Genomic DNA, 17,500 nt, shown 5'->3' with positions numbered 1-17,500 from the left:
TCCACCATAGACATGTTGTTATGAGCTATACGAATCCACCATAGACATGATGTTATGAATCCACCATAGACATGTTGTTATGAATCCACCATAGACATGTTGTTATGAGCTATACGAATCCACCATAGACATGTTGTTATGAGCTATACGAATCCACCATAGACATGTTGTTATGAGCTATACGAATCCACCATAGACATGTTGTTATGAGCTATATGAATCCACCATAGACATGATGTTATGAGCTATACGAATCCACCATAGACATGTTGTTATGAGCTATATGAATCCACCATAGACATGTTGTTATGAGCTATACGAATCCACCATAGACATGTTGTTATGAGCTATATGAATCCACCATAGACATGTTGTTATGGGCTTTACGAATCCACCATAGACATGTTGTTATGAGCTATATGAATCCACCATAGACATGATGTTATGAGCTATACGAATCCACCATAGACATGTTGTTATGAGCTATACGAATCCACCATAGACATGATGTTATGAGCTATACGAATCCACCATAGACATGTTGTTATGAGCTATACGAATCCACCATAGACATGTTGTTATGAATCCACCATAGACATGTTGTTATGAGCTATACGAATCCACCATAGACATGTTGTTATGAGCTATACGAATCCACCATAGACATGTTGTTATGAGCTATACGAATCCACCATAGACATGTTGTTATGAGCTATACGAATCCACCATAGACATGTTGTTATGAGCTATACGAATCCACCATAGACATGTTGTTATGAGCTATACGAATCCACCATAGACATGTTGTTATGAGCTATACGAATCCACCATAGACATGTTGTTATGAGCTATATTAATCCACCATAGACATGTTGTTATGAGCTATACGAATCCACCATAGACATGTTGTTATGAGCTATACGAATCCACCATAGACATGTTGTTATGAATCCACCATAGACATGTTGTTATGAATCCACCGTAGACATGTTGTTATGAATCCACCATAGACATGTTGTTATGAATCCACCATAGACATGTTGTTATGAATCCACCATAGACATGTTGTTATGAATCCACCGTAGACATGTTGTTATGAATCCACCATAGACATGTTGTTATGAATCCACCGTAGACATGTTGTTATGAATCCACCATAGACATGTTGTTATGAATCCACCATAGACATGTTGTTATGAATCCACCATAGACATGTTGTTATGAATCCACCATAGACATGTTGTTATGAATCCACCATAGACATGTTGTTATGAATCCACCATAGACATGTTGTTATGAATCCACCATAGACATGTTGTTATGAATCCACCATAGACATGTTGTTATGAATCCACCATAGACATGTTGTTATGAATCCACCATAGACATGTTGTTATGAATCCACCATAGACATGTTGTTATGAGCTACTTTCTGTCAAGAAATTCCGTGCAGGTGATTTTTGTGTGTGTCAGAGTTTGGGAAGCGTTGTTCGTCCAGTCGTCCACAGCCCACTGTAACGTTACTGTGATGTGAACAGGTTTTCAATGTAATGAGTCCAGGGATGCAGGGATGGTCTTTTAGAAATGAGTCCCAGGGACATTTGTGGCCACATTTTGACTGAGGGACAGCCATTGGATTTTTTTTAACTTTCGTTTTTCGCAGGGAATCATAGCTTCAAATTGACATATTGGTTGTTCAGTTTGACCCACCAGTTTTGGAGATATGGCTTATAGAGTAATGTCTTGCAGAGAAACAGAGAGTTGAGAAAACAGGCTTGAAAGGTTCACTTCTGTGGACTCTAACATTACACCTAGCTACATGTTTAAGCATTTATTTCATATTTACATGTCTTCTGTGGACTCTAACATTACACCTAGCTACATGTTTAAGCATTTATTTCATATTTACATGTCTTCTGTGGACTCTAACATTACACCTAGCTACATGTTTAAGCATTTAGTTCATATTTACAAGTCTTCTGTGGTCTCTTACATTACACCTATAGCTACATGTTTAAGCATTTATTTCATATGTACATGTCTTCTGTGGACTCTAACATTACACCTAGCTACATGTTTAAGCATTTATTTCATATGTACATGTCTTCTGTGGACTCTAACATTACACCTAGCTACATGTTTAAGCATTTATTTCATATTTACATGTCTTCTGTGGACTCTAACATTACACCTAGCTACATGTTTAAGCATTTATTTCATTTTTACATGTCTTCTGTGGTCTCTAACTGTCTAACATTACACCTAGCTACATGTTTAAGCATTTATTTCATATTTACATGTCTTCTGTGGACTCTAACATTACACCTAGCTACATGTTTAAGCATTTATTTCATATTTACATGTCTTCTGTGGACTCTAGCATTACACCTAGCTACATGTTTAAGCATTTATTTCATATTTACATGTCTTCTGTGGACTCTAACATTACACCTAGCTACATGTTTAAGCATTTATTTCATATTTACATGTCTTCTGTGGTCTCTAACATTACACCTAGCTACATGTTTAAGCATTTATTTCATATTTACTTGTCTTCTGTGGTCTCTAACATGAGTCCCACTTCAACGACGTTAGGAGTCATATTTTTGTCATTTTTACAAATTGCAGCATTTAACTCCCATTTAATTTTATATGGTTATAATGTGGTTATATTCATGTAGAAAACAGAAGAAGAAATGATTATTATAACTAAAGCTAGCAACATAAACTAGACAGTAGTACAGTATAGCATCCCGTGGATGCAGAGGTCATTTTTATTGCGTCCCTTAACTATAAACTGCGTTTTGGGATGCAAAAGGCACCCTATTTTAATCTCTGTTGTCGTTACTGTGTTGTGGTGTTCCTCCAGTCGTCCACAGCCCACCGCAACCGCTACGAGTCCTGGCTGACCGGTCGGGGTCTGATGTTGGCACCCTTCCACCTGAGATGGCAGACTACCCTGTTCAACCCCCTGTTCGCCTACTGCGCTCGCATCAACTCCCAGCTGCTCTACCTGTGGTAAGACCTAGCCTGGCTAATAAGCCAGACTAATATCACACAACACTGTCGCGGTATATCAGTCTGGGCTGGCTCCACTTGGATTTCATTTCCCGGGGAACATTTTCTCTTTGACGCAATTGGTCAGAGCTACTGTCAGTCAAAAGTCTCAAGCATTGAACGTCACTGTACCAAAGCCCGCCCATATTGCATACCGTGTCCCGATTGGTCCGACCTGTTCTCGGTTGTAGGAAAGAGGCGTGCTACTGAGCCTCGCCAGACCGTAATCCGCTGGTAGGCAACTTTTTTTTGCCAACGGCTGATTCGGTCTGGTTTATTAATCAGGCTAGGTAAGACCCTCTCCAAAGACCCCCTAATGCCTCCCCTCTCCTCCTGTAAGACCCTCTCCAAAGACCCCCTAATGCCTCCCCTCTCCTCCTGTAAGACCCCCCTCCAAAGACCCCCTAATACCACCCCTCTCCTCCTGTAAGACCCTCTCCAAAGACCCCCTAATGCCTCCCCTCTCCTCCTGTAAGACCCTCTCCAAAGACCCCCTAATACCACCCCTCTCCTCCTGTAAGACCCCCCTCCAAAGACCCCCTAATGCCTCCCCTCTCCTCCTGTAAGACCCCCCTCCAAAGACCCCCTAATGCCTCCCCTCTCCTCCTGTAAGACCCCCCTCCAAAGACCCCCTAATGCCTCCCCTCTCCTCCTGTAAGACCCTCTCCAAAGACCCCCTAATGCCTCCCCTCTCCTCCTGTAAGACCCTCTCCAAAGACCCCCTAATGCCTCCCCTCTCCTCCTGTAAGACCCCCCTCCAAAGACCCCCTAATGCCTCCCCTCTCCTCCTGTAAGACCCTCTCCAAAGACCCCCTAATGCCTCCCCTCTCCTCCTGTAAGACCCTCTCCAAAGACCCCCTAATGCCTCCCCTCTCCTCCTGTAAGACCCCCCGCCAAAGACCCCCCTAATACCACCCCTCTCCTCCTGTAAGACCCCCCTCCAAAGACCCCCTAATACCACCCCTCTCCTCCTGTAAGACCCCCCTCCAAAGACCCCCTAATACCACCCCTCTCCTCCTGTAAGACCCCCCTCCAAAGACCCCCTAAGGCCTCCCCTCTCCTCCTGTAAGACCCCCCTCCAAAGACCCCCTAATGCCTCCCCTCTCCTCCTGTAAGACCCCCCTCCAAAGACCCCCTAATGCCTCCCCTCTCCTCCTGTAAGACCCCCCTCCAAAGACCCCCTAATGCCTCCCCTCTCCTCCTGTAAGACCCTCTCCAAAGACCCCCTAAGGCCTCCCCTCTCCTCCTGTAAGACCCTCTCCAAAGACCCCCTAATGCCTCCCCTCTCCTCCTGTAAGACCCCCCTCTAAAGACCCCTAATACCTCCCCTCTCCTCCTGTAAGACCCTCTCCAAAGACCCCCTAAGGCCTCCCCTCTCCTCCTGTAAGACCCTCTCCAAAGACCCCCTAATGCCTCCCCTCTCCTCCTGTAAGACCCCCCTCCAAAGACCCCCTAATGCCTCCCCTCTCCTCCTGTAAGACCCTCTCCAAAGACCCCCTAAGGCCTCCCCTCTCCTCCTGTAAGACCCTCTCCCTAATGCCTCCCCTCTCCTCCTGTAAGACCCTCTCCAAAGACCCCCTAATGCCTCCCCTCTCCTCCTGTAAGACCCCCTCCAAAGACCCCCTAATACCTCCCCTCTCCTCCTGTAAGACCCCCTCCAAAGACCCCCTAATGCCTCCCCTCTCCTCCTGTAAGACCCCCCTCCAAAGACCCCCTAATGCCTCCCCTCTCCTCCTGTAAGACCCTCTCCAAAGACCCCCTAATGCCTCCCCTCTCCTCCTGTAAGACCCTCTCCAAAGACCCCCTAATGCCTCCCCTCTCCTCCTGTAAGACCCTCTCCAAAGACCCCCTAATACCACCCCTCTCCTCCTGTAAGACCCTCTCCAAAGACCCCCTAATACCACCCCTCTCCTCCTGTAAGACCCCCCTCCAAAGACCCCCTAATACCACCCCTCTCCTCCTGTAAGACCCCCCTCCAAAGACCCCCTAATGCCTCCCCTCTCCTCCTGTAAGACCCTCTCCAAAGACCCCCTAATGCCTCCCCTCTCCTCCTGTAAGACCCCCCTCCAAAGACCCCCTAATACCACCCCTCTCCTCCTGTAAGACCCTCTCCAAAGACCCCCTAATGCCTCCCCTCTCCTCCTGTAAGACCCTCTCCAAAGACCCCCTAATGCCTCCCCTCTCCTCCTGTAAGACCCCCCTCCAAAGACCCCCTAATACCTCCCCTCTCCTCCTGTAAGACCCCCCTCCAAAGACCCCCTAATACCACCCCTCTCCTCCTGTAAGACCCTCTCCAAAGACCCCCTAATGCCTCCCCTCTCCTCCTGTAAGACCCTCTCCAAAGACCCCCTAATGCCTCCCCTCTCCTCCTGTAAGACCCCCCTCCAAAGACCCCCTAATACCACCCCTCTCCTCCTGTAAGACCCCCCTCCAAAGACCCCCTAATACCACCCCTCTCCTCCTGTAAGACCCCTCTCCAAAGACCCCCTAATACCACCCCTCTCCTCCTGTAAGACCCTCTCCAAAGACCCCCTAATACCACCCCTCTCCTCCTGTAAGACCCTCTCCAAAGACCCCCTAATGCCTCCCCTCTCCTCCTGTAAGACCCCCCTCCAAAGACCCCCTAATACCTCCCCTCTCCTCCTGTAAGACCCCCCTCCAAAGACCCCCTAATACCACCCCTCTCCTCCTGTAAGACCCTCTCCAAAGACCCCCTAATGCCTCCCCTCTCCTCCTGTAAGACCCTCTCCAAAGACCCCCTAATGCCTCCCCTCTCCTCCTGTAAGACCCCCCTCCAAAGACCCCCTAATACCTCCCCTCTCCTCCTGTAAGACCCCCCTCCAAAGACCCCCTAATACCACCCCTCTCCTCCTGTAAGACCCCTCTCCAAAGACCCCCTAATACCACCCCTCTCCTCCTGTAAGACCCTCTCCAAAGACCCCCTAATGCCTCCCCTCTCCTCCTGTAAGACCCCCCTCCAAAGACCCCCTAATACCTCCCCTCTCCTCCTGTAAGACCCCCCTCCAAAGACCCCCTAATACCACCCCTCTCCTCCTGTAAGACCCTCTCCAAAGACCCCCTAATGCCTCCCCTCTCCTCCTGTAAGACCCTCTCCAAAGACCCCCTAATGCCTCCCCTCTCCTCCTGTAAGACCCCCCTCCAAAGACCCCCTAATACCTCCCCTCTCCTCCTGTAAGACCCCCCTCCAAAGACCCCCTAATACCACCCCTCTCCTCCTGTAAGACCCCTCTCCAAAGACCCCCTAATACCACCCCTCTCCTCCTGTAAGACCCTCTCCAAAGACCCCCTAATACCACCCCTCTCCTCCTGTAAGACCCTCTCCAAAGAGCCCCTAATGCCTCCCCTCTCCTCCTGTAAGACCCCTCTCCAAAGACCCCCTAATACCACCCCTCTCCTCCTGTAAGACCCCCCTCCAAAGACCCCCTAATGCCTCCCCTCTCCTCCTGTAAGACCCCCCTCCAAAGACCCCCTAATGCCTCCCCTCTCCTCCTGTAAGACCCCCCTCCAAAGACCCCCTAATGCCTCCCCTCTCCTCCTGTAAGACCCCCCTCCAAAGACCCCCTAATACCACCCCTTATAATAAAACGGTGATATAGCTGCAGAAGATACAAATAGTAGAGAGGAGCGTATTGGATTGGTCTTTTATTTAACAATTATTAAACAGCCTCTCAATTACCTCTCAATCAAAATATATAATCCAAACTCCTCTGTCAATTGTAAATTAACGGTAACGTGAATGTCATGTGTCAAGCACCCGACCATAACATGAACTCTTATTAAGCGCAACCAATCAAGCCTGACACATGTAGGCATCCCAGGCTCTAGGTTCTATGGAACTAAACATCCCAGGCTCTAGGTTCTATGGAACTAAACATCCCAGGCTCTAGGTTCTATGGAACTAAACATCCCAGGCTCTAGGTTCTATGGAACTAAACATCCCAGGCTCTAGGTTCTATGGAACTAAACATCCCAGGCTCTAGGTTCTATGGAACTAAACATCCCAGGCTCTAGGTTCTATGGAACTAAACATCCCAGGCTCTAGGTTCTATGGAACTAAACATCCCAGGCTCTAGGTTCTATGGAACTAAACATCCCAGGCTCTAGGTTCTATGGAACTAAACATCCCAGGCTCTAGGTTCTATGGAACTAAACATCCCAGGCTCTAGGTTCTATGGAACTAAACATCCCAGGCTCTAGGTTCTATGGAATTAACAAAACACTAAAACAAATAGGCTAAATAAGGCATACTGTATATATAAGTTTTGCCACACTCTGTCAAGTGTAAACAAACTGCATTTTGCTTCTCTTGCCATAAAATGAACTGAAATAAAGTGCCATTTAATCGAGGCTTTATGACAGCGCAGCAGAGCTTGCTGCAAAAAGCGGACGCTTTTTGAGGAATGAAACGCAATGGACTAAGTGCAATCAGAGCTGCCTGGGAGAAATGCGAGGCCCTGTGCTTTAATAATGAATTAATTAATATCCAAAACAAAATGATACAAAAATGATCACATTTCTAACTATAAGGACAAACCTTATTAGAAAAATATTAATAGTATATGAAAGCCTTTTGAAATGTGTATATAAGGTTACTATTGTCATTGCAAGTGCTGCCAAATAAGTAATTAGGCTATAGGCCTATACCTCATGCCAGTCAGTTGCGCAAATATAGGTCAGATCAATTAGTCACTGAGCCGCGGTGGTAAGAGACTCACCGCTCACCCAAACACATCTCTCTGTTTTTACTAAAACTACAACATGACGTCACTGAGCCGCGGTGGTAAGAGACTCACCGCTCACCCAAACACATCTCTCTGTTTTTACTAAAACTACAACATGACGTCACTGAGCCGCGGTGGTAAGAGACTCACCGCTCACCCAAACACACCTCTCCGTTTTTTACTAAAACTACAACATGACGTCACTGAGCCGCGGTGGTAAGAGACTCACCCAAACACATCTCATAGTGTTATAATGTGTTCTCCAGGTTCTCGGGGGGTCTCCTGTTCGGGGTCCTCTCCATGGGGGGCTCGGTGTTCCTATTGGTCAGAACTCTGCAGCAGACCGTGGCCCAGATGACCTCCGATGACCCCCACATGGGCGGACAGCAGGCGCTGCAAGTGGTGGTACGTACCGTGCGATCCAAAAATAAACCTACCCGGTCCGAAAGACCCGTTACACCCATGGTGTGTCCAATCCTATATTATGCTTATTTTCACCGTCCTGTGTTAATCAGGGCAGGTCTACGCTGCTGTATTTTAACATCAGTTATTATAGGAATGGAACACAAAGGGCAGGTCTACGCTGCTGTATTTTAACATCAGTTATTATAGGAATGGAACACAAAGGGCAGGTCTACGCTGCTGTATTTTAACATCAGTTATTATAGGAATGGAACACAAAGGACAGGTCTACGCTGCTGTATTTTAACATCAGTTATAGGAATGGAACACAAAGGGCAGGTCTACGCTGCTGTATTTTAACATCAGTTATTATAGGAATGGAACACAAAGGGCAGGTCTACGCTGCTGTATTTTAACATCAGTTATTATAGGAATGGAACACAAAGGGCAGGTCTACGCTGCTGTATTTTAACACCAGTTATTATAGGAATGGAACACAAAGGGCAGGTCTACGCTGCTGTATTTTAACATCAGTTATTATAGGAATGGAACACAAAGGGCAGGTCTACGCTGCTGTATTTACATCAGTTATAGGAATGGAACACAAAGGGCAGGTCTACGCTGCTGTATTTTAACATCAGTTATTATAGGAATGGAACACAAAGGGCACGTCTACGCTGCTGTATTTTAACATCAGTTATTATAGGAATGGAACACAAAGGGCAGGTCTACGCTGCTGTATTTTAACATCAGTTATTATAGGAATGGAACACAAAGGGCAGGTCTACGCTGCTGTATTTTAACATCAGTTATTATAGGAATGGAACACAAAGGGCAGGTCTACGCTGCTGTATTTTAACATCAGTTATTATAGGAATGGAACACAAAGGGCAGGTCTACGCTGCTGTATTTTAACATCAGTTATAGGAATGGAACACAAAGGGCAGGTCTACGCTGCTGTATTTTAACATCAGTTATTATAGGAATGGAACACAAAGGGCAGGTCTACGCTGCTGTATTTTAACATCAGTTATTATAGGAATGGAACACAAAGGACAGGTCTACGCTGCTGTATTTTAACATCAGTTATAGGAATGGAACACAAAGGGCAGGTCTACGCTGCTGTATTTTAACATCAGTTATTATAGGAATGGAACACAAAGGGCAGGTCTACGCTGCTGTATTTTAACATCAGTTATTATAGGAATGGAACACAAAGGGCAGGTCTACGCTGCTGTATTTTACCACAGTTATTATAGGAATGGAACACAAAGGGCAGGTCTACGCTGCTGTATTTTAACATCAGTTATAGGAATGGAACACAAAGGGCAGGTCTACGCTGCTGTATTTTACCATCAGTTATTATAGGAATGGAACACAAAGGGCAGGTCTACGCTGCTGTATTTTAACATCAGTTATAGGAATGGAACACAAAGGGCAGGTCTACGCTGCTGTATTTTAACATCAGTTATTATAGGAATGGAACACAAAGGGCAGGTCTACGCTGCTGTATTTTAACATCAGTTATTATAGGAATGGAACACAAAGGACAGGTCTACGCTGCTGTATTTTAACATCAGTTATAGGAATGGAACACAAAGGGCAGGTCTACGCTGCTGTATTTTAACATCAGTTATTATAGGAATGGAACACAAAGGGCAGGTCTACGCTGCTGTATTTTAACATCAGTTATTATAGGAATGGAACACAAAGGGCAGGTCTACGCTGCTGTATTTTAACACCAGTTATTATAGGAATGGAACACAAAGGGCAGGTCTACGCTGCTGTATTTTAACATCAGTTATTATAGGAATGGAACACAAAGGGCAGGTCTACGCTGCTGTATTTACATCAGTTATAGGAATGGAACACAAAGGGCAGGTCTACGCTGCTGTATTTTAACATCAGTTATTATAGGAATGGAACACAAAGGGCACGTCTACGCTGCTGTATTTTAACATCAGTTATTATAGGAATGGAACACAAAGGGCAGGTCTACGCTGCTGTATTTTAACATCAGTTATTATAGGAATGGAACACAAAGGGCAGGTCTACGCTGCTGTATTTTAACATCAGTTATTATAGGAATGGAACACAAAGGGCAGGTCTACGCTGCTGTATTTTAACATCAGTTATTATAGGAATGGAACACAAAGGGCAGGTCTACGCTGCTGTATTTTAACATCAGTTATAGGAATGGAACACAAAGGGCAGGTCTACGCTGCTGTATTTTAACATCAGTTATTATAGGAATGGAACACAAAGGGCAGGTCTACGCTGCTGTATTTTAACATCAGTTATTATAGGAATGGAACACAAAGGACAGGTCTACGCTGCTGTATTTTAACATCAGTTATAGGAATGGAACACAAAGGGCAGGTCTACGCTGCTGTATTTTAACATCAGTTATTATAGGAATGGAACACAAAGGGCAGGTCTACGCTGCTGTATTTTAACATCAGTTATTATAGGAATGGAACACAAAGGGCAGGTCTACGCTGCTGTATTTTACCACAGTTATTATAGGAATGGAACACAAAGGGCAGGTCTACGCTGCTGTATTTTAACATCAGTTATAGGAATGGAACACAAAGGGCAGGTCTACGCTGCTGTATTTTACCATCAGTTATTATAGGAATGGAACACAAAGGGCAGGTCTACGCTGCTGTATTTTAACATCAGTTATAGGAATGGAACACAAAGGGCAGGTCTACGCTGCTGTATTTTAACATCAGTTATTATAGGAATGGAACACAAAGGGCAGGTCTACGCTGCTGTATTTTAACATCAGTTATAGGAATGGAACACAAAGGGCAGGTCTACGCTGCTGTATTTTAACATCAGTTATTATAGGAATGGAACACAAAGGGCAGGTCTACGCTGCTGTATTTTAACATCAGTTATAGGAATGGAACACAAAGGGCAGGTCTACGCTGCTGTATTTTAACATCAGTTATTATAGGAATGGAACACAAAGGGCAGGTCTACGCTGCTGTATTTTAACATCAGTTATTATAGGAATGGAACACAAAGGGCAGGTCTACGCTGCTGTATTTTAACATCAGTTATTATAGGAATGGAACACAAAGGGCAGGTCTACGCTGCTGTATTTTAACATCAGTTATTATAGGAATGGAACACAAAGGGCAGGTCTACGCTGCTGTATTTTAACATCAGTTATTATAGGAATGGAACACAAAGGGCAGGTCTACGCTGCTGTATTTTAACATCAGTTATTATAGGAATGGAACACAAAGGGCAGGTCTACGCTGCTGTATTTTAACATCAGTTATTATAGGAATGGAACACAAAGGGCAGGTCTACGCTGCTGTATTTTAACATCAGTTATTATAGGAATGGAACACAAAGGGCAGGTCTACGCTGCTGTATTTTAACATCAGTTATAGGAATGGAACACAAAGGGCAGGTCTACGCTGCTGTATTTTAACATCAGTTATTATAGGAATGGAACACAAAGGGCAGGTCTACGCTGCTGTATTTTAACATCAGTTATTATAGGAATGGAACACAAAGGGCAGGTCTACGCTGCTGTATTTTAACATCAGTTATAGGAATGGAACACAAAGGGCAGGTCTACGCTGCTGTATTTTAACATCAGTTATTATAGGAATGGAACACAAAGGGCAGGTCTACGCTGCTGTATTTTAACATCAGTTATTATAGGAATGGAACACAAAGGACAGGTCTACGCTGCTGTATTTTAACATCAGTTATTATAGGAATGGAACACAAAGGGCAGGTCTACGCTGCTGTATTTTAACATCAGTTATTATAGGAATGGAACACAAAGGACAGGTCTACGCTGCTGTATTTTAACATCAGTTATTATAGGAATGGAACACAAAGGGCAGGTCTACGCTGCTGTATTTTAACATCAGTTATTATAGGAATGGAACACAAAGGGCAGGTCTACGCTGCTGTATTTTAACATCAGTTATTATAGGAATGGAACAAAAAGGGCAGGTCTACGCTGCTGTATTTTAACATCAGTTATTATAGGAATGGAACACAAAGGGCAGGTCTACGCTGCTGTATTTTAACATCAGTTATTATAGGAATGGAACACAAAGGGCAGGTCTACGCTGCTGTATTTTAACATCAGTTATAGGAATGGAACACAAAGGGCAGGTCTACGCTGCTGTATTTTAACATCAGTTATTATAGGAATGGAACACAAAGGGCAGGTCTACGCTGCTGTATTTTAACATCAGTTATTATAGGAATGGAACACAAAGGGCAGGTCTACGCTGCTGTATTTTAACATCAGTTATAGGAATGGAACACAAAGGGCAGGTCTACGCTGCTGTATTTTAACATCAGTTATAGGAATGGAACACAAAGGGCAGGTCTACGCTGCTGTATTTTAACATCAGTTATTATAGGAATGGAACACAAAGGGCAGGTCTACGCTGCTGTATTTTAACATCAGTTATTATAGGAATGGAACACAAAGGGCAGGTCTACGCTGCTGTATTTACAGCAGTTATTATAGGAATGGAACACAAAGGGCAGGTCTACGCTGCTGTATTTTAACATCAGTTATTATAGGAATGGAACACAAAGGGCAGGTCTACGCTGCTGTATTTTAACATCAGTTATTATAGGAATGGAACACAAAGGGCAGGTCTACGCTGCTGTATTTTAACATCAGTTATTATAGGAATGGAACACAAAGGGCAGGTCTACGCTGCTGTATTTTAACATCAGTTATTAGAGGAATGGAACACAAAGGGCAGGTCTACGCTGCTGTATTTTAACATCAGTTATTATAGGAATGGAACACAAAGGGCAGGTCTACGCTGCTGTATTTTAACATCAGTTATTATAGGAATGGAACACAAAGGGCAGGTCTACGCTGCTGTATTTTAACATCAGTTATTATAGGAATGGAACACAAAGGGCAGGTCTACGCTGCTGTATTTTAACATCAGTTATTATACGAATGGAACACAAAGGGCAGGTCTACGCTGCTGTATTTTAACATCAGTTATTATAGGAATGGAACACAAAGGGCAGGTCTACGCTGCTGTATTTTAACATCAGTTATTATAGGAATGGAACACAAAGGGCAGGTCTACGCTGCTGTATTTTAACATCAGTTATTATACGAATGGAACACAAAGGGCAGGTCTACGCTGCTGTATTTTAACATCAGTTATTATAGGAATGGAACACAAAGGGCAGGTCTACGCTGCTGTATTTTAACATCAGTTATTATACGAATGGAACACAAAGGGCAGGTCTACGCTGCTGTATTTTAACATCAGTTATTATAGGAATGGAACACAAAGGGCAGGTCTACGCTGCTGTATTTTAACATCAGTTATTATAGGAATGGAACACAAAGGGCAGGTCTACGCTGCTGTATTTTAACATCAGTTATTATAGGAATGGAACACAAAGGGCAGGTCTACGCTGCTGTATTTTAACATCAGTTATTATAGGAATGGAACACAAAGGGCAGGTCTACGCTGCTGTATTTTAACATCAGTTATTATAGGAATGGAACACAAAGGGCAGGTCTACGCTGCTGTATTTTAACATCAGTTATTAAAGGAATGGAACACAAAGGGCAGGTCTACGCTGCTGTATTTTAACATCAGTTATTATAGGAATGGAACACAAAGGGCAGGTCTACGCTGCTGTATTTTAACATCAGTTATTATAGGAATGGAACACAAAGGGCAGGTCTACGCTGCTGTATTTTAACATCAGTTATTATAGGAATGGAACACAAAGGGCAGGTCTACGCTGCTGTATTTTAACATCAGTTATTAGAGGAATGGAACACAAAGGGCAGGTCTACGCTGCTGTATTTTAACATCAGTTATTATACGAATGGAACACAAAGGGCAGGTCTACGCTGCTGTATTTTAACATCAGTTATTATAGGAATGGAACACAAAGGGCAGGTCTACGCTGCTGTATTTTAACATCAGTTATTATAGGAATGGAACACAAAGGGCAGGTCTACGCTGCTGTATTTTAACATCAGTTATTATAGGAATGGAACACAAAGGGCAGGTCTACGCTGCTGTATTTTAACATCAGTTATTATAGGAATGGAACACAAAGGGCAGGTCTACGCTGCTGTATTTTAACATCAGTTATTATAGGAATGGAACACAAAGGGCAGGTCTACGCTGCTGTATTTTAACATCAGTTATTAAAGGAATGGAACACAAAGGGCAGGTCTACGCTGCTGTATTTTAACATCAGTTATTATAGGAATGGAACACAAAGGGCAGGTCTACGCTGCTGTATTTTAACATCAGTTATTATAGGAATGGAACACAAAGGGCAGGTCTACGCTGCTGTATTTTAACATCAGTTATTATAGGAATGGAACACAAAGGGCAGGTCTACGCTGCTGTATTTTAACATCAGTTATTAGAGGAATGGAACACAAAGGGCAGGTCTACGCTGCTGTATTTTAACATCAGTTATTATACGAATGGAACACAAAGGGCAGGTCTACGCTGCTGTATTTTAACATCAGTTATTATAGGAATGGAACACAAAGGGCAGGTCTACGCTGCTGTATTTTAACATCAGTTATTATAGGAATGGAACACAAAGGGCAGGTCTACGCTGCTGTATTTTAACATCAGTTATTATAGGAATGGAACACAAAGGGCAGGTCTACGCTGCTGTATTTTAACATCAGTTATTATAGGAATGGAACACAAAGGGCAGGTCTACGCTGCTGTATTTTAACATCAGTTATTATAGGAATGGAACACAAAGGGCAGGTCTACGCTGCTGTATTTTAACATCAGTTATTAAAGGAATGGAACACAAAGGGCAGGTCTACGCTGCTGTATTTTAACATCAGTTATTATAGGAATGGAACACAAAGGGCAGGTCTACGCTGCTGTATTTTAACATCAGTTATTATAGGAATGGAACACAAAGGGCAGGTCTACGCTGCTGTATTTTAACATCAGTTATTATAGGAATGGAACACAAAGGGCAGGTCTACGCTGCTGTATTTTAACATCAGTTATTAAAGGAATGGAACACAAAGGGCAGGTCTACGCTGCTGTATTTTAACATCAGTTATTATAGGAATGGAACACAAAGGACAGGTCTACGCTGCTGTATTTTAACATCAGTTATTATAGGAATGGAACACAAAGGGCAGGTCTACGCTGCTGTATTTTAACATCAGTTATTATAGGAATGGAACACAAAGGGCAGGTCTACGCTGCTGTATTTTAACATCAGTTATAGGAATGGAACACAAAGGGCAGGTCTACGCTGCTGTATTTTAACATCAGTTATTATAGGAATGGAACACAAAGGGCAGGTCTACGCTGCTGTATTTTAACATCAGTTATAGGAATGGAACACAAAGGGCAGGTCTACGCTGCTGTATTTTAACATCAGTTATTATAGGAATGGAACACAAAGGGCAGGTCTACGCTGCTGTATTTTAACATCAGTTATTATAGGAATGGAACACAAAGGGCAGGTCTACGCTGCTGTATTTTAACATCAGTTATTAAAGGAATGGAACACAAAGGGCAGGTCTACGCTGCTGTATTTTAACACCAGTTATTATAGGAATGGAACACAAAGGGCAGGTCTACGCTGCTGTATTTTAACATCAGTTATTATAGGAATGGAACACAAAGGGCAGGTCTACGCTGCTGTATTTTAACATCAGTTATTATAGGAATGGAACACAAAGGGCAGGTCTACGCTGCTGTATTTTAACATCAGTTATTAGAGGAATGGAACACAAAGGGCAGGTGTACGCTGCTGCATTTTAACATCAGTTATTGTCTCCACCAGGCCGAAGGCATGGGGAGAGAGTATGTTTTGCAATCCGTCCGTCCGTCCGTCCGTCCGTCCGTGTGTCCGTCCGTGTGTCCGTCCGTGTGTCCGTCTGTGAACAGCTAATCTCCGCCACTGTTAACCCGGTCGATGCCACATTTTGCACACACACTCCCTGGATGCCAACGATGAACCTCTGCCCCAACATTTCCAGAACGGCCTGTTATAGCGCCACCAGGAGGCCGCTTTGTGCAAAACAAGTTTTTGGACAGTACACCTACAGATTTTGTCCAAACATCACGCAAATTGGTACACAGTTTCTTTAGAGCCATTCAACCAAACTGGTCTTTCAGATTTCCCAGACTCCATCCTGATTGGCTAAGATTGGCTTCCAAAGTTCGCAGGAGTGTTCAGTTTCAAACAAAATGCTGCAAATCATGAACACATTGTGTGATTTCCGTGAAATTGCGCACGCACATTCCCACTCGGCCGAGGAAGAAATGCCACGTGAACATTTTCAACTCAGCCTCATGGTGGCGCTATAACTGGCCGAAAAGTGTTTTTACCTCTAACTGCACGGATCTGTGGATAACTTTGTATGCCAACTCCCTAGAGGCCAAGGAAAAACCTTTGCCTGGAATTTTTCACATCTGCTCTTTATAGCGCCACCAGGAGGCCGACATATGTAAAACACATTTTCTAATATTACTCCTTCAGATGTTATCCAAATTGCACGCAAATCGGTACACATGCTCTCCATAGTCATGTAATCCACCTTCATTGCCTACGATTGGCTTCTAAACTTTTCAGGAGTAGCCCGCTTGGTACCCGTTTTGTACAAATCGCCACAACTACTCAACGCAGCGTCCGATTTCGGTGAAACTGTGCATGCATATTCCCACTAGGCTGAGGAAAAAATGCCACTTGACAGTTTTCAAATCAGCCTCATGGTGGCGCTACAACAGGCCAAGCTGTGTCTCACACACACACACACACACACACACACACACACACACACACACACACACACACACACACACACACACACACACACACACACAAAACATGATTATATTACTCCTAAACATTTTGACAAACATCACACACACTCCTATCCTCCTGGTGGAGACCTGTGCCCAGAATGGCACTTTTTCTAGTTAGAGGAATGGAACACAAAGGGCAGGTCTACGCTGCTGTATTTTAACATCAGTTATAGGAATGGAACACAAAGGGCAGGTCTACGCTGCTGTATTTTAACATCAGTTATTATAGGAATGGAACACAAAGGGCAGGTCTACGCTGCTGTATTTTAACATCAGTTATTATAGGAATGGAACACAAAGGGCAGGTCTACGCTGCTGTATTTTAACATCAGTTATTATAGGAATGGAACACAAAGGGCAGGTGTACGCTGCTGTATTTTAACATCAGTTATTATAGGAATGGAACACAAAGGGCAGGTCTACGCTGCTGTATTTTAACATCAGTTATTATAGGAA

At 43.9% G+C, this 17,500-nt stretch overlaps 1 protein-coding gene across 1 annotated transcript in view; it reads left to right on the top strand.

Annotated features, from left to right (window-relative positions):
- Positions 1-17,500, top strand: part of mbtps2 (membrane-bound transcription factor peptidase, site 2) — a 66,746-nt gene that overhangs the window by 3,116 nt on the left and 46,130 nt on the right. The window contains exons 2-3 of the mRNA XM_079531735.1: positions 2,870-3,018; positions 8,066-8,204. Coding sequence (XP_079387861.1) covers positions 2,870-3,018; positions 8,066-8,204 — 288 coding nt within the window. The remainder of the gene's footprint in view (positions 1-2,869; positions 3,019-8,065; positions 8,205-17,500) is intronic.

Source organism: Electrona antarctica (assembly GCF_951216825.1).
Source record: "Electrona antarctica genome assembly, contig: scaffold_398, whole genome shotgun sequence".
Lineage (NCBI taxonomy): Eukaryota > Metazoa > Chordata > Actinopteri > Myctophiformes > Myctophidae > Electrona > Electrona antarctica.
Note: the sequence above shows the minus strand (reverse complement) of the source record. Positions and strands in the feature narration are given on the sequence as shown.